Source organism: Protopterus annectens, chromosome 3.part0 (genome assembly GCF_019279795.1).
Source record: "Protopterus annectens isolate FY-2018-M chromosome 3.part0, PAN1.0, whole genome shotgun sequence".
Taxonomy (NCBI): Eukaryota; Metazoa; Chordata; order Ceratodontiformes; family Protopteridae; genus Protopterus; species Protopterus annectens.
In genome coordinates, this window is record NC_056731.1 from 1,346,899,052 (window position 1) to 1,346,922,422 (window position 23,371).

The window sequence follows — 23,371 nt, forward strand, 5'->3', positions numbered from 1 at the left end:
ACGATCTGTGAGGGTACATGGACTGCCATGTAAGATAAACACCCAGGGGAAGTGTGTGTATTGAATAGGGACACACTGATGAATTGTAGGACTGAACACAGTGAAAGAGGACAGGTGAAACAACGTAATGTACAGCAGATGAGGGCATGATATGTTGACATGAAGTACAGCAATTTGTTTGAAGACATTTATAGACATGTTTCATGAAATGAGTTAAAATTTGTATATGCTAAAAATATATGCAGCATTGTTATGACATGTTGACACAAGGACAGATCAATATTCAAGAATACAAGTTTTTGTATTTGGAAGACCCCAAGACACCCACGATATTTGGGGTACCAAAATTTCACAAAGACGGAAAATCCACCAATATCTCCTATTATGGATGCTAGATGTTCCGTCATTTCCTCTTTGACAAAATAGTTGGATTTTTATTGTAAAGGCATAGTGCAAATGTTCAGTATGTGTGTAAGGGATTTTTGAGTAAGTGCAACAATCTTGAGTTCAATGAATGTCTTGTATTTTTAACCACTGATGTAAAAGATATGTTTACTGTGATTCCTATATCACTGGGGTTCAGAGATTTACAGAATTTCTTTGCAATAATAGTGTTTTATCCCAAGATAGGATTAATCGTCTGGTTGGGCTTTTAGAATTGGTACCATGGAATAATTACATCTACTCTGAAAATCAAAATTTTCTTCAGGAGAAAGGAGTGGCCATGGGATCTGTGTGTGGTTTTGTATATGCCAATACAGATATGACAGGATGGAAAAAAACAATTTGTCCTGAACAGTATGTACAGGGAATCATGGTGCCTCTATATGAGGTACCTGTATAATATCTTTATTGCATGGAAGGATGACAACAATATTCTCCCGTTCTTAGAATATTTAAACAACAACACTGAATTCTTGAAGTTTAATCATGACATAGGTGTTGATAAAATTTCTTATCTGGATGTAAATCTGGTAAAGGATTATACCAGCAGGAAAATTATTTCCAAAATTTATAGGAAACCAACTTAATCTAATTCTTTCTTGCACTATTCCAGGTCATATCCTGTAACACAGAAAAAAGCTGTAGTAAAAGGCTAGAGCAGTATGTATGATTTTAGTTTTTTTCTGACTTTCTTGGTGAGTATAACACGTTAAAATAAATGTTTTTTAAAAGGGGATATCCAGAAAGTTTTATCGACTGCTCTATGAATGAAGTGGTGATGAAAACGGGCAAAACCGACTTCACCCCTGTTCTTAATGGGAAAGATTGTAGGATACAAGGAGAGATTATAACTGGTGGTTTACACCATCCCTTGAAGATGGGTGAGAAACCAAACTACAAGACTAGTTTTATCACTACTTTTTCTGTAGACCATAACTGCATCAAGCTGGTCTTGAATAAAAACTGGAGTATTTTTAATGAAAATAAAAATGTCAAGGAAAACCTTGGCAACAGCCCCTTAGCCATTTACAGAAAGGGACTTAGTTTCAAGAATATTTCTGAATTCGCCATAAAGGAAAACAATCCGAGACACAGTTAGTAGTATGTTTAATTGTGGTATTTGCCCATACTGCAGAAACATTTATTGTGGTAACACCTTTGTAGTAAAGGGGGAATGCCTTAAAGTCTAGGGTAGGTACAACTGTATGTCAAAAGGGGACATTTATTTAACCCTATGTCAAGGCTGTGAAAGTTTCTATGTTGGAAAGACTAAGCATATGTTAAAAGACAGAATTTACGAACATTTTGTACAATACTGAACAAAAGCAAAATTAGTGCATTGTCTAAGCACCTTATGTCTGTCTGGAACATGAGTTTACATTCACACTGCTTGAACAGGTAGAATCAAACCACAGGGGAGACTTTGAGGGTTGCTGCTAGAAAAGAAAGAGTTAATGTGGCAGCTTTGTTTTAATGTAAGCAACAGCCCAGGTCTGAATGAACTTTCTTCTATTACTTGTTTGCTTAAACATAAAGCCTATCAATGATAAATGTGTTTATTTTTTGAATTGTGTTAAAAATTTTAGTAATGCTTTTTATTAAGATGGCTCTGGGATTAGGCAGTTTTAGTTTCTTTTATAACATTTGTTAAATGGCACATAATGACTTTAAGAAAACAACTACTGGTCATGTGACTTCACAGAGAGGATTTTAAATACTTTGTTCTTGCATGTTTTTTTATCCGAAGAAGTCTTTTTATTGTGTAAAAGCAAAATCTCTTATCTGTTTATGCTTTATATTAAACTCTGGGTGTCATACAGTGCCTTCCGCACTTTCTTGGATTTTACATATGAGACTAAAATAACCTGCCAAGCAAAGGTTAACCACAAAGCATTTCTTAGTTATGTCCAGACTCTTAAGGGAAACACTCATCAATGTGCTGAGTTGACTGTAGATGGCACTGCCTATACTAATCCAGATGAAATAGCAAACCTGCTGGCCAATAAATTCAGCTCAAATTTCCATGATGGAAATGTTGCATATTCACAGGACTAACTGCACAAGGGATACCTTCTCCAAGGATCTGAACCTGATCTCTGGCATGAACAGATCATGCTAGAGAGACAATTATGTGTCCTAGAGATTGCTCCTCCTCTGGAATAGGCTTCCTAGTCAAGTGAAGCAGAACCCTTCCTGACTATCTTCAGGCGCAATCTCGACCAATGGATGGGAAATTGCAAATTCACTTCTGGGCACTCATATCCTTTATGGACAGAGGCAGTTTGTAAAAATTGTCAAAATCCCACTTGCTGACCCTTGCTTTCTTTTCCCTAGGGATAGAAAATTAGGAAACTCTGGATAAAACTGGCTAGGCTTTTAAGGGCTCTTGAGCTGTTAGTCTAGTAATCTCCTATGAACCTATATCTGTAGAGTAGAATCATTCCAACATTCTATGACTGATTTAGCACTGCTGAGATAGAAAAGGAATGTTCAGAATGGTACAAGACTGGAATACATACACAAATAAGGATAGCACCAGTTATTCTGAAGTTCAGATATAAATTCAAGAGCAAAATTCCTTCCGTTAATGAACCAAGAGACAAGCCAAAGGATGTGATAAGGAAAGACAGTTTGAGCAGAAGTAAAGTGTACGATGAAAGCTTATACAGATTCCAGAAATAAACAACATAATCTACTTTCCGGAAAGGTCAGTATATTTTGACTAAACTAGTAAGGTAGAACAAACAAATATTCATTATTGTACAATCCTGAACCACATTTTGTAAGAGATATTCATTGCCCAATGGTGAACTGAAGTAATAAAAAGCATATGTTGACTAAAAATTGTTTGTTCTCAAACTTTTTTTTAGCTGACTTTGATGATTTAGTGTTTCACCTTATTGTACTACATGACAATCAATCTAACAATGATTCTTCACCTAAAATGTTGACAGCTAAAGACAATTGACCAGAAAGACACAAAGAATTACACAATTAACTTTCTACCTGAATGAACAGGTATGCTATGATATAACATGAAGAATGAATGAAAACAGGAGTCATAAGAGAACTACATGTAACCCAATTGCTGTCTTCATATGTTTGCTGCTGGATTCTTAAAGTAGCTTGGTCATTTTTAAGTTGTTAATGCTAGAAGGTTTATTTTTAACTTGTTTTAAAAATGGTGAAGTGGTTGCAGAGTTATTATGTTTAATGTTCTGAAACCACTTTAATGCCAAATTCAGTACTAAATTTGTAAAAATGTAGTGCTGCAATATTCCAAGACAGACTTGTTAAGGTTGCCTTATTAGTGAACAAAGCATGAGCTGTCGAGTTTCAACTGCCAAAGCTTCAACTCACTGATGATTGATGATTGTAGTCCTTCCATAAGAAATTGCTGCTGGTAAGTTGAGCCGGACGTGATTCCCTTTTTGGGGGAATTTCCCCCTTCTTCGAGTAAGTGGAGATGGTATATACAAGTTCGGGGGCATGGAGGACTTGGCCCCCTACAAAAATATTTTAAAAAGTGTCTTTTGGCAAGATGTTTTCGAGTAATGCAGTTTGGGGATTCCAGTCCTCTCTGCATTCAGTTTTGCCCAGTGGAAGCCTTGCTAAAGATCATGTAAAGATATGGCTACTTTTGTTTTGGCAGCTAAACTCCTTAAAGGTGCTTCAGTGGTGCATGAGTGTCCCTGATGCTTGACTAGATGTTTAGATCATGGCTGTTACCGAATATCAGCATTTTCAGTAGGCTTTCCATTAAATTCTCTTGGAAATCTAATCTCCCAAATGAATGTTATCATAGCGATGAGAATTATTTTTCTTACACACGTGAACAGCTAATTGATTTGATGGTGTGGGAAATGAAAGGCACAAAAAGCTCCTTTAATTATTCATTCAGCTATTCAGTCAACCGTTTCTCGTTAGTAGTTTACTGTGGAGAGTTCTGAAGTTAGAATTTAGAACTGCCAGCTCACTGCCAGAAAGGGATAAAGCCCTGACTACATTCAAGCTTTTACAAATTTGTACTTGAAAAGATGACTGGGAGAGAGTAGACTGATAACACAGAGCCTTCTCAGTTTTCCCTCTACGAGGAAGGATTTGGTGTGCATGTGTCGGAGTGTTCACTGTCTGGAGACTCCCTGGTGGAGACCAGGGATAACTGGAGGTGCTTTGCCTTCAAAGAGTGGCAAAACTACTCTGGCAATATCTTCTGTGTAAGTGGAAGACACACCCCTCACATACACCTGCTGCATGACAGCCCCTTAGGATGCAGCGGGCATATGCAGGGAAGCCAGAGGACTTTAAATAAAAGTGCCCATTTCCCAGAAGGATGATGACATTGCTCCCCCTTCTGACCCTTACACCCAGGATGGAAGCATGGGCTGTAGGGCGCTTGCCTCTGGGGGGGGGGGGTTACCAAATGAGTGGAGAGGAAGGAGTCTCAATGCTAATGGAACTGGAAACCAAAAAGTACATCTAAAAGTTAGAATTTAGAAATCTGAAAATGTCTTTTTCTGTTGCAGTGAGTACTTGTACAGTTTTGTTGTGGATCTTGTAAAATACATATTGCTATTTTAAAATCAGTGTAGCCTCAGTATTCATATTCTGATTCTATTCCTCAGTTCCAACTGCTGTTTGGCAGGGAGAGTAAACAGGACGATTATGTTATTAACTTTTTTTAGTAATTTGGAGTTGGAAGGGTGTTTGAAGTGAGTAGCCCTGAATACAAATAGTGGACTCTATCAGTCAGTGATGTCTGCTATGTATAAGGATATAAATTGATTAGAGGGGAGTAGGAACATAACTGCTTACCATTGTAGTGACCAAATAGTGATAATAAAAATTAAAAAATGCCAGAGGTTGGAGTGATAATAAAAATTAAAAGATGCCAGAGGTTGGAGTGATAATAAAAATTAAAAGATGCCAGAGGTTGGAGTGATAATAAAAATTAAAAGATGCCAAAGGTTGGAGTGATAATAAAAATTAAAAGATGCCAGAGGTTGGAGTGATAATAAAAATTAAAATGTGTCAGAGGTTGGAGTGATAATAAAAATTAAAAGATGCCAGAAGTTGGAGTGATAATAAAAATTAAAATGTGTCAGAGGTTGGAGTGATAATAAAAATTAAAAGATGCCAGAGGTTGGAGTGATAATAAAAATTAAAAGATGCCAGAGGTTGGAGTGATAATAAAAATTAAAATGTGTCAGAGGTTGGAGTGATAATAAAAATTAAAAGATGCCAGAGGTTGGAGTGATAATAAAAATTAAAAGATGCCAGATGTTGGAGTGATAATAAAAATTAAAATGTGTCAGAGGTTGGAGTGATAATAAAAATTAAAAGATGCCAGAGGTTGGAGTGATAATAAAATTAAAAGATGCCAGAGGTTGGAGTGATAATAAAAATTAAAAGATGCCAGAGGTTGGAGTGATAATAAAAATTAAAAGATGCCAGAGGTTGGAGTGATAATAAAAATTAAAAGATGCCAGAGGTTGGAGTGATAATAAAATTAAAAGATGCCAGAGGTTGGAGTGATAATAAAAATTAAAAGATGCCAGAGGTTGGAGTGATAATAAAAATTAAAATGTGTCAGAGGTTGGAGTGATAATAAAAATTAAAAGATGCCAGAGGTTGGAGTGATAATAAAAATTAAAATGTGTCAGAGGTTGGAGTGATAATAAAAATTAAAAGATGCCAGAGGTTGGAGTGATAATAAAAATTAAAAGATGCCAGAGGTTGGAGTGATAATAAAAATTAAAATATGTCAGAGGTTGGAGTGATAATAAAAATTAAAAGATGCCAGAGGTTGGAGTGATAATAAAAATTAAAAGATGCCAGAGGTTGGAGTGATAATAAAAATTAAAAGATGCCAGAGGTTGGAGTGATAATAAAATTAAAAGATGCCAGAGGTTGGAGTGATAATAAAAATTAAAAGATGCCAGAGGTTGGAGTGATAATAAAAATTAAAAGATGCCAGAGGTTGGAGTGATAATAAAAATTAAAAGATGCCAGAGGTTGGAGTGATAATAAAAATTAAAATGTGTCAGAGGTTGGAGTGATAATAAAAATTAAAAGATGCCAGAAGTTGGAGTGATAATAAAAATTAAAATGTGTCAGAGGTTGGAGTGATAATAAAAATTAAAAGATGCCAGAGGTTGGAGTGATAATAAAAATTAAAAGATGCCAGAGGTTGGAGTGATAATAAAAATTAAAAGAGGTTGGAGTGATAATAAAAATTAAAAGATGCCAGAGGTTGGAGTGATAATAAAAATTAAAAGATGCCAGAGGTTGGAGTGATAATAAAAATTAAAAGATGCCAGAGGTTGGAGTGATAATAAAAATTAAAATGTGTCAGAGGTTGGAGCTGCAGAGGACGCCAGATGCATGTCTTATGTCGCAATGCTGTTTATATTGGAAGACCATGATGTATAAAGCCTAGGATGGAGAAGTGAGTTTTGGAAAAGAATTGTCCTCAAATAACCAAAACTGAGTGGTGTACATTATCAAAAACAAAGCATTAAAATACAAGAAGGTAACGTTTGGTTGCTGAAACATTACCAACACCAGTCAGTGATGTGAAACAAATGCTGAAATCAGAAAACTCTTCAAATCCAATTTTAATAAACTACAATAACACATATAATTTAAAATTTTTGTTTCTGAAACGAAACTTCATCAGAATACAATCCATTGGAACCAACTTCTTTAAATAGTGCATCCATTAATTACATGCTTTAAATTTACAGGTATATACATGTTGTTAAAATATGTAAAAAATTTGTATATAAAAATATATACAAAACATAACCAATATTAAATTTATCCTTGTGTATAATTATAAATCATTTCATAATTTAGCTGAGCAAATCTTTAAAACAGATTGTATAGATAAAAAGTCATTCTACCCTGGTGGGGAAATGGCATTCAGTTTTAACTGCCAATATAATTCCTTAAAGTACAGTTTTGTCTCCCATTTTCCATCTCATGGGTTAACAGGCACCTTTTCAAGTATTACATATCTGAAATCGTTGCATTTATTACTACACTCAATATGTATGTACAAAGCACTGTTGCAGTTTTTATTTTTAAGTCATAACACTGTTCATAAATTCTCTTCCTGAAAGGCCTCTCAGTTTTGTCTCTATAAAGACTTGTGCAACCCAGACATTTTGTCATAAAGACAATTCCTGACCTTGAGCAGTTTCCCTTTTGCAAGAATATAATGGACCCAAAGGCATTTTTAGATTAATTAAATCTGACTAATAATTATGCTGGTACAACTAAATGTGGATTTTGTAAACAAATGTTCATTTATTTTTGAAGGTACAAGCTTAATTCTTAAAGAAATGCCCTTGGGTCCACTAGATTTTTGCAAAAAGGAATCTGATCAATGCCAAGAATTGTCTATACTGTGAAATGTCTGGTTTGCACAAGCTTTTATACAGGCAAACCTGAGAGGCCTTTCAGGAACATAATGTATGATCACTGTTACAATGTAAACAATAGAAAAAAACTGCAACAATGCCTTAGATGCAAAAAGTTAATTTTGGCAAATTTTGCTTGACTGTAAATCTTCATTGCTTACCACTTTCAGTACACCATTTGGAAGGTACAGATTTTTGAGAATGCCATTTGGGATAAATTCTGCCAATGAAGTCTTTGAACGTGCAATGGAGCAATTGTTTTTCTGGCTATCCATGTGCTATTATAGTAGATGATATTCTTGTAGGAGGCAATGGTGAAGTCAAACATGATAGAAATCTCAGGAAAGTTCGAGAATGTGCTCATGAGGTGAATCTTAAGCTAAATCCTCAGAAATGCAAATTCAGGCTACAAGAAGTTACTTATGTGGGTCATTTGTTTAACCAGTGCAGGTTTATGACCAGATCCTTCCAAGCAAACTGCAATTCTTGAGATGCCAGCTCCAGACAATGTCACTTCCTTACAACGTTTTCTTGGCATGGTCAACTATTTGGACAAGTTTGTTCCAGATTTGAGCACACTTTCAGCACCACTAAGATAACTGACATGCAAAGCTTAGCAGAACAAGCAGTTCAAAGTGCAAAACAGCTGTTGGAAAAGTCTAAATGTGACAATACTGATGTTTTTCTAAATCTGCTTAATCTCAGAAACATACCGCATGACAATCTTCTTGGTTCACCTGCCTAGAGGTTAATGTTGAAACAAACCAGAACCACACTGCCAATCAGTAAGAATTTGTTGGCTCCAAGTGCTAAAAACAGCACAGAAGTAAAACCTCAACTCCTGAATAAGCATTTGTCGCAAAAGTCTTACTATGATAAAACCAGCAAATATCTGAATCTGTTAAAAGAAGGAGATATAGTTTGGGTGCAGACAGCAAATGGATTTGACTGAATAGGACTTGTGAAACATTTGTGTGAAGAACTGAGATCATACATTGTTGAGTTGTAAGGCATGGAATTCAGGCTCAGTCAGAAACAGTTACTACAGTGTTGCAACATTTTGCTTGCAACAAAGACTAATTCTCAGAGTGATTTGTCCAATGTTCCCATTCCAGTGAACATTTCATCAACTGTTTCTGTTCCTGAAAGTATCCCTGAAAGTCATCAAGAAGAACATCCCCCAGTGACTGTCCCTGTTATCAAACCCAGTTCTAGTTATTACATTACAAGGTCAGGTCGTATCTCAAGACCTAATCCTAAATACACAGCAACCTGGACATGATTGTTATTTGTATATATTTGTATAATTTTTATGCTCATATGATTCTCATTGTTTATTTTCATGACCAACTAGTCAAAAAGGGAGAATGTAGATCAGTATATGTATGTTCTTTTAAGAGCTATTCCAGTCAGTGTGCACGTGCATATAAGCAAGAGTGCCATTTTGTAATGAGCAGCCAAGGCGTAAGCATCCATGTGTAAACTAGTCAGTTAATTAGTTTTAAGTTTAATGTTACTGTTCTCCAACCTGATGTGTTTGTGTGTAATAAACTACTTAAATGAATACCCAGCTTCATCGTATTATTGAATATACACAAGACGAGTGACAAGGTGGACTGATAAAAAATTGTTTACTTGGGTTAAATGCTATAACTAATAAGCTAACTAGATAAAGATACATTATGTAATTTACAACCCTAAACTATACAGCATTTAAAAATTCTACACATAGAAAAACATGATAACCTGTTTATAAGTGGAATATAGTCAATACATTGTAAATCTCTTTGACTTATGCATTTTGGCCATGGTCAATACTGTAAAGGGTCCTTGGATCAGACCACCGACCCTCTTAACATATGATAAATAAAGATATATATATATATATATATATATATATATATATATATATATATATATATGGGTACATGTTACTACGTCGACAAGTGAGAATATCGACATCCACTTCACCGACACATGAAATAATCGAAACCGCAAATCACGGACATTTAACAGGTAAGAGGTTTAAATTTCGCTAATCATGCCTACCATGTTTTAGTAAGTGTGGCAGTGTTATGCATGTGTGGTAGGCATGATTAGCGAAATTTAAACCTCTTACCTGTTAAATGTCCGTGATTTGCGGTTTCGATTATTTCATGTGTCGGTGAAGTGGATGTCGATATTCTCACTTGTCGACTTACTAACATGTACCCATATATATATATATATATATATATATATATATATATATATATATATATATAGACAGAGACAGATCAAATCAAATTTAGGTGTATTTATGTATTACAGATCCAGTCTGAAAGGGATCTAAAAGGAAAGATAATTTCTTTTAAAAGCCATATTTAGAAGTATAATTTCCTTTATTGGTGAAATTCAAAACCTTCTTTTATAACTTTGATTTTTTATTCACTGTATAGGTCTGCCCAATCTGTGTATCGATGCCATGGGGAGATGCATCATATCAAAGCAGAAACTTCATTGGACATTTAAATAAAAGGCACACATTTTCTGTTGATGAGTTTGTGGTAAGTCTGTTCCAAGTACCTGGAACAATTTCCTTTTGATGTAACGCTTCATTTAGGTTGACTCATAGGTTCATAGGGACTCAAGCTACCCATTATGAACTATACATTTTGGGAGTGGGGGTAAACTTCACTTGGTAATATTTTTTTTTCTTGCTTTTATTTTAAAAGTAATTGAGGTAGTTGGTTATTTACCCATTTTCTATTTCACCTGAAAGCAGAATACAGCAATACTATATTAATGACTTAGATTTGTTTTATATTGTTGGGATGCTTTTATTGTTACATGCTTCATTACAAACAAAAAAAAAAACATTACTCATAATAGAGTCACTCATGATACAGTACTTTTCACATATTTTGTTGCTGTTGTTGTGTAAGTATATACATTTCTGTATGCATTTCTGACTCCAGGCAAAACTTCATATTTTTTGTTAAAAGTTAATACAGATATGTTTTTGTGTGGTAATGCTGTATGTTATCACTCACTTTGGTTTTATTTTATAAAGTTAAAAGACAACAGCATCCAAGTGCTAGTGCAAATTACCACTTATATAGAGTAAGATTTGTCATGTTTATTTTACTTAAAGAAAGGTAATGTATAGCCTAATATGACTGACAAATGAACATTCAATTAAGTTGCCACTAAAATATTTCCATGAAGTAGCACTACTTGTATTCCCTTTATGTCATTCCTTTTATCTTTCTTTCCTTACTGCTTTCCTTCCTCCTCCTGTTTCTCTTTTTGTCAAGTAAATACAGTTTAAACAATTACTTTTGAGGAATATCTGGGAACCGGTGGGGGAAGGCAGAAACATGAGTCATAGGTTTATAGGCGATTACAAGGCTAATGACCCAAGGGCCTTTACAAGCCTAGCCATATTTAATCCAGGTTTCCCAATTTTCAATAGCTAGGTGAACAAAGTTCACAGAAGTATGAACCTGTGCTATGGTATCTAATACTGACTGTCACTGTCCATGAGGGACATGGCCGCAACCCCAGGAGTAAATTTACGAGTACCCATCCATTGATCTAGGTTGCACTTGAAAAGGCTTTGCTTCACATGAATGGGAAGCTGGTTCCAGATCTATCTCGCCAGCATGATTTATTTATGTCAGGGGTTAGTTACTACGATCCCTGGAATGAGGGACCCTTATGCACTTTAATTTATGAATGTGTAACATTTTCATCAGGGCTGGATTGGAGACTGCCCTGTAGGCCAGACACAGATCGCGCCATAGTAGTCTGTAGGAAACAGAATACAGTGATAGGGTTTTTTATCTTTCCATGTGGAGCGGCCTTAGATCAACTGGAACCCTAGACAAAAGGGCTCTATGGCGCCCCCAACGACACCACCCGGTGCCCCCATCCTGGTCTATATACACCAAATAAACACTGAAAAAGTGCCCCTGCTACAGTGGCGCCCTAGGCAGCCGCCTAGTTGGCCTATGCCTAAGGCTGGCTATGCATGTAGGACTTGTTTTTATACACTGTATCTTCCTGGTGGGAAACCTCTGGGGTTGCTCCAGCTGTTGCTGATGTCTGGTGAGATATGCAAACGGGTGCATAATACTCAATTACTGGTGTGGTGAGGGCTGAGTACAATGGAATTATAACATCCTTTGATCTGGATGTCATGGCCTTACTTATGATTTATGCTACATAGAAGGACTTTCTTAACACTGTGGACACATGGTGGCTGAAGTTCAGATTATTATCAACCTGAGTACCCAGATCATGTATCACTGGTTCTACTCTTAGGTGGGGTGCTGTCTATACTGTAATTAGTTTGGGTATTTGCTTTCCCAAAGGGGATATTTATGCATTTTTTGCATTTTGTTTCAGTCCATGGCTCTGGCATCAATCATTTGTCTGCATTAATCATTTCTGCAGTATATCTATATCGCTCAGGGATTCACTGATTTCTCCAATCTGCAGTCATCCGTGAACCTGGTCAGCCAAAGGCCATCTATGTTTGCCTTGACTTCTGGGAAATAAAAGCAAAAGAGGAGAGGGCCTAGTTCAGAATTCTGTGATATGCCACTGGTGACTGACCTCTTGCTAGACATGACTTCACCCACCTTGACAGACTGTGTCCTGTTGGTGAGCTATTTGGCTACCTACCTAGTGACATAGGGGTTTAAGCCCAGTTGAGAGAGTTTCTCTATACCTGATTGGGGAATTGTGTCAAATGCCTTGGCCAGGTCAAGGTTGGTGGTATGCATAGTCTTTCCCTCATCAATGGTCCTGGTGACCTTTTCTAAGAAGCCAACCAGATTTAACAGGCATAGTCTACCTGTAATGAATCAAAACTGGGTTGGGTCCAGAGTCTGAAGATTACTTATTTCCTTGTTGATTAGTTCGATGATGTTTCATTTCATGACTTTACAGATGAGGCTAGTCAGGATTATGCATCTATAATTCCTTAGGTTGGTAATCCCTTGTACAGAGGCATGACTGTTGCTGTCCTCCATTCTGGCAGGACATAGCCTGTCTGGAGGCTGTGATTAAAGTGGGATCCGAGTAGGTCTACTAGGACATATTTTAAGCTATTTAAAAGATAACCTGGAATGTTATCAGGGCCCATTGATGCTGTGTTTTTAGCCTTAGAGAGCACAAAGATGACCTGCTCTCTTGAGATAATAGGCTGAAGAATGGTGGCAGGTATTCTTTGGGGGATGACCAGTATGGACAGGGTGGTGAAGTTTGGTCCAAATCTGTCAGCTAGCAGGGTGGCTACTTTCTCCAGTTGAGTATTGATGGTGTCATCCACAACCAGCTCTGCACATAGCTAGGTATTCCCCTAAAGATTTCAGATGTAGTTAAAATGCTTTGTGATTTTCTTTGACTAGGAAGGCTATTTTTGCTTCATAATTTGCTTTTGAGGACTTGACCAGATTTCTGAGTTATTTGTTTAGACTAGTGAGGGATTTCTTCTTCTGCTGAGCCTGTTCCCAATTATTTTATGAAATTAGTTTATTTCTTTCTTTTGCTGTATAGCCTGTTTATACCAGGGATCCTGATAAGTGAGTACTATGTCCAGGATATTTGAGCCCTTAGTGGGTGTGCCAACCAGCTGTTCTACAGCAATTGCATTGACATACACCAAGAACCTCTGAGCCTGCATGTTAGTGGTTGTGTATGTTCCCCAGTCAATGTTAAGACAGTTAAAATCACCGATGAGTAAGGTATTGGGCTGCATGACGACTGACTCCAGTAAGTCTCTTTGGCAATGTCCAACAACCACCCCCTAGAGCTTCTGCCATATAGAAGTTCAAAATGGCTAAATGCCCTCAATGCCTGTAGCACTTCTCTGATAGCAAACAGGAGTTTTGATGGGAGTTGGTCTCAGTTCTTTCCATCACTCACAATGACCTTCCTCAACATGGCCTTTAAAGTCCTTCTGAACTGCTCCTCTAGACTATAAGTCTGGTGGATGATATACTGAAGGTCTAAGTTATTTTGCCTTAAAACATTGGAATAATCAGTGGATTCTTTTAAATATAAATGGGGGGCCTTGATCAGTGAGTATCTCCTTTGGTATCCTCACCTGAGACAATAGTAAAAATAACTTCCTTGCTTATAACTCTGGCACTGGCCTGTTATAGCTGATTTCTTTGGCATACTTAGTTGCACAGTCTAGGATTATCAGTATATATTAATATTAATTACTGGGCTTTATTAATGGTCCCATAATATCCATGGAAACACATGAATATGCCACCTCTGTTATGGGCATGTGGATAAGAGGATTTTTTTAAAGCTTGGTTTTTAAGTACTTTTCTGACACTACATTTTTAATTTCTTTTCTTATGCCTGGCCAATAAAAGTCTGGCTATAATCCTGGTCTTGAATTTGTTTATTCTTGAGTATCACCCCAGTATGTGACTGTGCCAGTTTCATGACTAAATTCCTGAAGGGTTTGGGTACTAGCAAATGAGGTAATTCTTCCTCCATTTCCTTATCTATATGGCAAGGCATTCTGTAATTCAAAGTAGGCATACCAAGTAGGGGCATTTGTGGTAGGTTCCTATTCGATCATCATGTTCTTTCTGCTCAGTGTTATCCCCCCACTGAGCCTTGTTATATTTCATCTGACTCAGCTAGGTAGTTAGTAGTTCCTTATGAGGTAGGGGTCTGACTCTTCCCCTATTACACCAGAGACGGGGAATTCAGTGTCCCATTCTTCCCCCAGCAAAGGTAGTTCCTCCCAGTATTCAATATGGCAATCACTTTCTTGTCTTCAGAATTCTCAAGAGCTCTTTTGTCTGTTACCTGGTGCTTGGTACCTACCTTTTCTTTAGGCTTATTCTGTCTTGTTTCTGCAGTATGAGTTGCTACCCCTTCCCCTTGTTTCTGAAGTTTTTCTTTATCATAGCTCCTTGATGGGGTTCTCCAAAACCTCAAAGGGCACTTAGTGGAAATATCTTTTTCTAAAGTTTCACTCATTATTTCAGCCTACTTCTCTGTTCCCAGTCCAACTCTGAATACCCCAAAAAAACAGGGTACGACAATGTAAAAAGTCTCAAACAATAGTAGAAGCTGCTGGAGAGTTATGGATGTAATCAAAACACAATGCAGATGCCAATGCATGAAATAAAATTAAAATTCTTTAATGGACCATAAGAAGCACGAACACATTAAGCACTTAAATCCACACTAAGTTGGACTTCATCAGTCCAACTCTGCTTGCCACTGGTAGTAGTTTCCTAGTTTTGGGAGGGTTTATAGGGTCTTCCTTGCCTTGTTTGACTACGTATATCCTGATTTCCTTATGGCTGTCTATTGCTGTTCCTGGGCCCTTACTGAAAAACTTTTTAATGTTTACAACTGTGGGGATCCAAGACTTTTGGTGGAGGACCTGGTTTATCAAGAATGCTACCGCCTTTCCACTGTTTCCATAGGACTTTAAAATGAAGGGAATCCTTTCCAGTTATCATTACCAGTGCTATAGGGTGTAGCACCTTCCCAAACTTAGTTTGGATTTCTGCCTGGATAATGGAATATCATTTTCTCTCCATGTGTACATACTGCCTCCACAATCTTTTGTCAAAGCCTTCTGCCTAGAAATATACAGCCCTTTTATGATGTTGCTAGAATCCAGCAGCCCTTGCATTTCCTTCTCATCCACTAAAACAACATTAATTTGGTAATTGCGCAGTAACACAATGCAGTTTCAACTATTCCTGCAGGTCAACACATTCCATAGGTTCTACATCATTAACACATTTTTCAGCATGATCAATATTCATATCAGGATTAGTATTAGCATTTCAAATGTTTAGCAAAGTGATCCCTTTTCCCACATTTTAAGCAAAGTATATGTGTAGTTGCCTCTTTTGTAATAACAAGTGACTCCTCAGTCACATATACTGACTTCTCCTTATATAAAATTTCACTAGAAAAAAAATTAACAGAGTAAAAAAAAAAATCTTTCAAAATCTTTTGAATCAGTGTGAGTCAGTGTGACACACCCAGTTTTTAATTGCTGTTGGCAATGCCTGTTTAAAAATCTGAGCTCAGCCATTGTTTCTTTACTGTTGTAGTCCAATGGGTCTAACCAGAAAAAATGCTGCATGTTTTAATTTCACGTAATGGAGACACTGTTATTCTATTTTTAGAAGTCCATTCATGTAACTTATTAAGCCAGGTCTCTGTTACCTCAACACGTGCAAGCAAACATTTCTTGACTTTGTCATACTCCTCGGAGTATTTTCCTTTCACATCCATGAAAGCATGGCAGGAAATTGCCCTTTAACTGTGCCAAGAGTATTTGAACTTAGCCCACTGTACTTCCATTTTAATCAAAGATGCATGTAGTATATGTAGCACTGTCATTATGTTCCTAATCTGAGAAAAAATTACTTTGTTGAGCACCTGCCTAATACAAGAAATGTGTGTAGTAATAAAGTTTTGTTAAGCACCTCTCAGCTCTGTTAAGTTCTAGGCTTGTTCTATAGTGTAACTGCAGCCAATGCCAATCACTCAAGAACAGTGGCAAGAAGCTAAAACAGCTTGAGGAGCTGTTGTATACCCCCTGTTACACTGAAGTGTGACTGATGGAAGTGCCTAATGAATTTTAAAACTACTCCTCAAAGGGATGCTATGTGAAAAAATAAATGTTTCATGGATTTCAAAACAGTAAAAATCATGCTCCTAGACTTCTTTGTAACTAGTAGTGTACTAGCACAGATATATCTCCATGTACTACAAAGAATTATGACTGGGTCTTTCAGATCATAACTCAGTTGTTATGTGTTCTTGAGATGTATGTCAGAATTCACTGCTTGAAGTCTGTTTCAGTCCACTCTTGGGATGAATTTATTGTCATTCGTGACTTGAACACAACAACTAGGTTATAATTGGAGACCAAGTCATAAATTATAATCCTCTATATTATACTTAATTATATTATAAACTATTATAATTGGCATCTTTTTTCTATGACCTGTAACACTTTCAGTTCTGAAATTAAATTAAATTTAATTAAATAGTACATGGATTATACAACGAAGAAAGAGGAGTCTCATCTGGTTCATTATTGGTCCTTGTTAATATCCTTAAAACCATACCTCTCAGCAAATACCACACATATCTTGAATGTGTATGGACTAAATGGTGGGACCAAAAGGATTACAAAGGATTTGTTGGAGCTGAATGCCAGATATCTCTCTGCCAAGGCATACAATGTTTTCTACATGCTGTATACTTCCTCTATATTTGGTTTATCTTGAATCCCTGCACTCTTGTCATAGAGAGAAGTATGTTGCATCCCAGGTAGACTACTTTTTACATAAAGAATACAGAAGGGTGCTGACACTGAGATAAGCAGAACATTTCCTGGAGGATAAGTAACTTCTAGATGGGGGACATTTAGAAAGAGGAAGCCACAAAACCAGAGATAGTACAGGAGAGTAGAGAAAGTACTAGCAAGTATTCCTTCTTCCACTGTCACATGCAACTTGAGCCAAGAACAAATCGAAAAGTGGCATACAGTGCTGTAAGCAGTAGGTAAACACCTTCCAGTGCAGGAAATAAGAAGTGCTTCTGAGCCCTGCATCAGTGAAAGTTTCACCATGACTACTGACAATACAACAGCACTTATCATTGGTTTAGACAATCTTTACCACATTTAAAGGCAGTCAAAAGCCAAGGTGCAGCAGCTACAGCTGACTTACACAGAAGGACTAGCGAAAGAGAGTTTATATAATTATTGAATAAAAGAGGGGGATGAGAAGAGAAAATAAGATTTTTAGATGGTTCTACTACAGGCAATCAAAAGATCACTGTCTTGAAGCTAAGCTAGAGATTCATGCATCTTATAGATTGAGTAGGCTGCCACTTGCAATCAAGCTTGAAAATGAGATCAGACAAGAAGCCCAGGAGGGAATGGGAGTGGATAGGGCTGTAGATTAGGCCAGGGGAGCTTTATGTTTAGGAAGCAGGAGGGATATTCTAGGGTTTGAGAATAGGAAGGGAGTTTTAGATATAGGGAGTGAGTTAAGAGTCTTATGTTTGGGGAGTGGAGGAAAGTTTTAGGGTCAAGGAGCAATCAGGGAATTTAGGTTTAAGGAGAGGGTTAAAGTTTTAAGGTAAGAGAGTGAGAGCTTAGGTTAAGAACTGTGTGGCCATTTTAGGGTTAATGTTAGGGCTGTAGTAGGGCTATACAGTTTTAAAGGGTAAGGTGTTCGGGGAGCTAAGTAATTATGGGTGATTGGGCTAATGGGAGTTTGAGTAATTGTTTTTACGAGAAAGTGGCAGTGAGCAAGTGAGTTGCAAGCTACTAGAAAGTAAACACTTGTAGCAGAACCCATTTGGATCATTAGTATGACTTCTAATGTAAACTATGTCCTTCATAGCTTTTTGCTGATTTATTTATCATTTGTTAACATGGCAAATTGATTGGTTCATGAGCTGTTTCAACCATGACTTAGGCCTCAAAACTTAGGTGAACATAATATGATAACATCTTGCATAACTTAGCCTTCATTATGTTTTGAAAGGTGATAAGAAACCACAGTACATAAAAAAACTAAACCTCTTCAGTCACCCTAACTTCATAGAGACAGTGACCATACCTCAAGAGAGAGATCCAGACCATGGGTCTGAAAGGCAGATATCGTACTGTGAGCCAACATACTAACTAAAGCAGCTGAGCTCAGAGGTACCAAGGGATGAAAGGGCTACAGTTAGATATTCAGGACTTCAGACGGGCTAAATTAGTGTGTGGAATGGTGGACTGGGAAAGGTGTGTGAGTTATTTGGGTTAAGTATCAGCAGCATGGCTAAGGGTCTGTCAGGAGGCTGAGGAGTTAAAACTATTGGAGGATAGGTTGTGTGGAGAGGGAGATTAAGGAAGTAATGAGGTGGTAGGAGAGCTAAGGATGTAGATCAGCCAGCTACTGTGAAGATGGGTCAGGAAGGGTGACAGGGCAAAGATTAGCAGAAGTTGGACAGCAGGGAGAGAATAGGGAGTTGATGAGCAAGACAACGGATGTGGATGAAAGCAGTTAGGATGGGGAAGGTAAAGAGGAGGAGGAAGGCTGGCACTGGTGAATGAGCTGAGAGATGAGAATCTGCTATATCTGCCATATCCAATGAATGCAGCCTATTAAAACAGAGTTTCTCCATTGTTTTCACATATTTGGAACAAAACTGATTAGTCTATAATATTAACACATTTTGAGGACTCCTATATACTGTGTGTTCCTGGCCCAGCATCCTGGCTAATCTCGCCAATCTGAGTACACTGCTCTAGGACACAGAAACTAACAACCTGAAGAACAAGGACCCTGTCCAAAATCCCTTCAGTCTCAACAGTTGAGCAACTTATCCCTGTATTTTTTTAGTAAAGGGAGCATGAAACTCTCCAATCTGAGTACGTTGCTCTAGGACACACAAACTAACAACATGCAGAACAAGGACCCTATCCAAACTCTCTTCAGTCTCCACAGTTAAGCAACCTATCCCTGTATGTTCTCAGTAAAAGGAGCATGAAAGTATGTGTCTAAACTATCATGGCCAGTATAGCCTATAACTTATTATTAGATCTAGGTAGTTATAAAGCGCTAGCCAGGAAAACAAGCAGCTTTACTCCCTCCCCACTCTGTAACCAGTCTAATCTACTTTTTCCACCGTTTAAAGACACTTGGAACCACTACTTCTTTTCTTGCATTAGGAACCTAAACTCCCTCCTTTTTTACCCTGCTTACAATAAATTAATTTGGGCCACCAGGTGACAGACTTGTCCCTTCCAGGCCTTGAAGCCTTCTCCTGACCTGTACTACACCTTTGCTATATACTGTTTATCCACAGACTTGCTATTAAACTGCAGCCCATAACATCTATTTCTTTTAATGGTTAGCTCTCACACACCCTCCAAGTAGCTCTATTTTCTACTCTTTTAACTTTATTACAGTATTTAGGGTTACCTACCTACTGTAATCCCTGCTTCAACTGATTGTTCTTTTCAGCTCCTTACCTCTCTTGTCTCTACCTGCTCCGTTCGCCCTGCGGGCTCACTCCGCTCCTCTACCCTACCCCAATCCCCACACACCCCTACTGCTCCTAAGCTTATACATCCTCACCACACCCTCTTCCTCTCCAATCCAATCACAATAGTCATCTTGTTAACATTCTACATACAACTCTCTCTAATCACCCCTAGTATAACTCCTCCCCTTTAAAGAAAACCAGTAAGCTTATTAGTCACTATGCAAACATGACCTTTCCAAATCCAACTAAGGCTCCTAATCATTGTCTTTCTCCTACTTTCTCTAACAGCAACCTACCTGCTAACCTCATATGAACAATCAAAATATTTACAGCCGAACTTCCGTAATGTACAAACAAGTAATATACCTTTAATTAACTCCCCGGAACACATAAATATAACATCTTTACCTAGCTATTTACCTGCTAAATATCACAGACTGACCCATATCAAATACAACTATCTAAAACCTAAAATAACTCTTCACCATTACTTTAACTGCCACAATCCCTTAAACAAACTATTACACCTCTCCTTACTAGATAGGGACATTCATCCTAACCCAGGACCAGGGCAAAAAACAAGCACAGTACCCCAAATTCATGTTCTTGCTACCCCAAATATCCCATCTAAATCTCCCAACTCACTCTATATAGCTCACCTCAATATTCGCAGCATAAATAATAAAATTGCCCACCTCCATGGTCTCCTGGATGTTCATTCCTTTGATGTACTTTGTTTAACAGAAACATGGCTAAAACCCACTACACAAGATGTTGAAATTATTCCATCTGGGTACAACATCTTGAGACAAGACCGCAAAGTAAAAAAAGAAGGGGGTATTGATATCCTCTATAAAGAAGGGCTATAAATATCTATACTAGATCTTGGTTCCTCTTCTGAAAATAATGCAGAAATCATTAGCACCAAACGTCAACTTAATCCCAGCAAATCCCTAAATGTAATATGTATCTACTTGCCCCCTGGTAACAACATCACCACTCTGGAAGGTATCCTTGCTGAACTCTCCACAAAAATTCCCCAAGAGACAATAATTCTTGGAGACTTTAATATAGACTGGAAGGACTGCTCTACTGAGTCACCAATCTCCCATATTAACCTTAATGGCTTCTCACAAACAATTAACTCCCCAACCAGAATTAATAAACCCAATAACAAAGAATCCATCCTAGACTGGATTCTAATAAATAATCACCAACAAATCTATAATGTAGGGACCTTCCCTGATGATGTAAGTGACCATTCTCTCACTTACATAATCAGGCAAAGGTCGAACTCACACAACCGAACCATATATAAAACAATAAGAAGCAACAGAAACGTTAACCCCAATAACTTCCAAGCTGAACTGAAATAATGTGATTGGTCACCTATAAAATACCTCCCACTTGACGAAACAACAAACTACTTTAACTCAAAATTCTTAACAATCCTTAACCACCATGCACCAAAGCGTTCCATCAAAATTAAATCTAAACCTGCCTCATGGCTTACAAAGAAAACCAGGCAGAAAATTTAACAGAGAAATAAAGTTTGGGCACTATGGAGAACAACTAAAAACCCTGTAGACCAACAACAATTCAGGCAAAAAAGAAATGAGACTAAAAGCTATACTCGAAGATAAAAAAACTTTTACTTCCACCTCCAACAGACCAATCAAAATAATTCACAATAGTTCTGGGCTAACATAAACAGACTACTTCAACCAGGCCAATCCATAACACCACTCCCTATAGGATCAAATTCCGATAATCCAAAGCAAACTGCTAATGTTTTTAATACCTTCTTCACTGAGACCATCCAAACACTTGCTAATCAACTAACAGTCGATAGCTCTGCCCTTCCAACCAATACTACTAACTCTCTCTCCCAACTCTAAACCTGCAACCTGTCCCAACTTCCCTCATCTGCAACCTCTTAAGTAAACTAAAACCTACTACCCTCTCAGCTGACCAGCTACCTGCTGAATACCTGCAAAAGACAGCCAAAGTCATAGCTTATCCTGTTTCATTGCTGATAAATAGAACCATACAAGAAAGCACTATTCTCACCATCTGGAAAATCTCCTACATTATCCCTACACAAGGGAGGAAACTCCAGAGAATATTCTAACTATTGTCCCATAACTCTACTTTCCCCATTAGCTAAAATAATGGAAGAGTGCATCCACAGACAGTTATTAGACCACCTACTCCAGAACACTTTACTGGCCAGATCTCAACATGGCTTCAGGCCTTTCCACAGTACAACAACTGCACTCCTATCCTTCACTGACAACATCAATGCAAACTGTAATAACAATCTTCTCTTTTCAGCACTTTTCATCGACCTTTCAAAACCATTCAAAATGGTCAACCACCCCTTACTTCTCAATATTCTAAAATCCTTTTCTCTGGATACAAAGACTATAAAATGGTTCCAGTCCTACCTTCATAATAGACAGCAGGCAGTGCTATGGGACAGCAACCTCTCCTCCCATCTCCCAGTTACCCTAGGTGTTCCTCAGGGCTCTATATTGGGCCCCATCCTTTTCTCAATATTTATCAATGACCTCAACCTAGCTATTCCTTTAACTGTGTACAATACACAGATGATTTGACAATAATCTGCTCAGCTAAATCTCAATCCCAACTACAGACTCTAACTCAATGTTCAATAAAACAGAAAATTGGTTTCTACAAAGCTGCCTCCTCTTGAACCCCCCAAAAATAAACTCCTCCTCTTCACTCCTACCCCTAAATCACTCCCAATGAACTTTTCAGTCTTATCCAATAATGGTACACTCATATCTCCCGATCCAACAACTAAACTTCTAGGGGTAACCATTGATAACAATCTGAACTTTAAAACCCATATCAACAATACCATAAAAACTGTCAACAGGAAACTAGGCTCCCTCTATAGGATAAAACCCTTTCTCTCCCGACTAGCCCAAACCACTATTCCCTATTTCCACCTTATCTCCACACTTCTTTATGCTTCTTCCATATATACTAACTTGTCAAAAAAATAACCTTAACAAACTAGCCAACACTTACAATAGCATTGCCAGATTTGCTACTGCTTCCTCCTTTATGACCCATCACTGCCATAATCTGAAACAATTAGGCTGGTTAGAGCTTCTGAATCAGATTCACTTTAAACAACTCACCATTGCACACAAAACCCTTTTCCAACCTACCAGTACCCCAATACTTGCTAGTCTCATTACCCAATATAAGAACCTATCAACTTTACGCACATCTAATAAACTACTTGCATCAACATGTAAATCTAATAACATGGAAGGAGATGCTCTGTTCTCAAATACAGTTGGAATGTATTGGAACCAACTCCCCCATGAACTTACATCACTGTCTTCATTTACACTTTTTAAACACAATCTGAAACTCTATCTTAAAACCCATTAGTTATGTCCCTGTACAAATTCATACTAATCTCATAC

The 23,371-nt window shown here is 37.5% G+C and overlaps 1 protein-coding gene across 1 annotated transcript in view; it reads left to right on the forward strand.

The window, feature by feature from the left end:
• LOC122797070 (E3 ubiquitin-protein ligase RNF166-like) overlaps positions 1-10,453 on the forward strand; it is a 308,293-nt gene extending 297,840 nt beyond the window's left edge. The window contains exon 5 of the mRNA XM_044065845.1: positions 10,307-10,453. Within this exon, the coding sequence (XP_043921780.1) occupies positions 10,307-10,453 (147 nt within the window). The remainder of the gene's footprint in view (positions 1-10,306) is intronic.
• Positions 10,454-23,371: the final 12,918 nt, after the last annotated feature.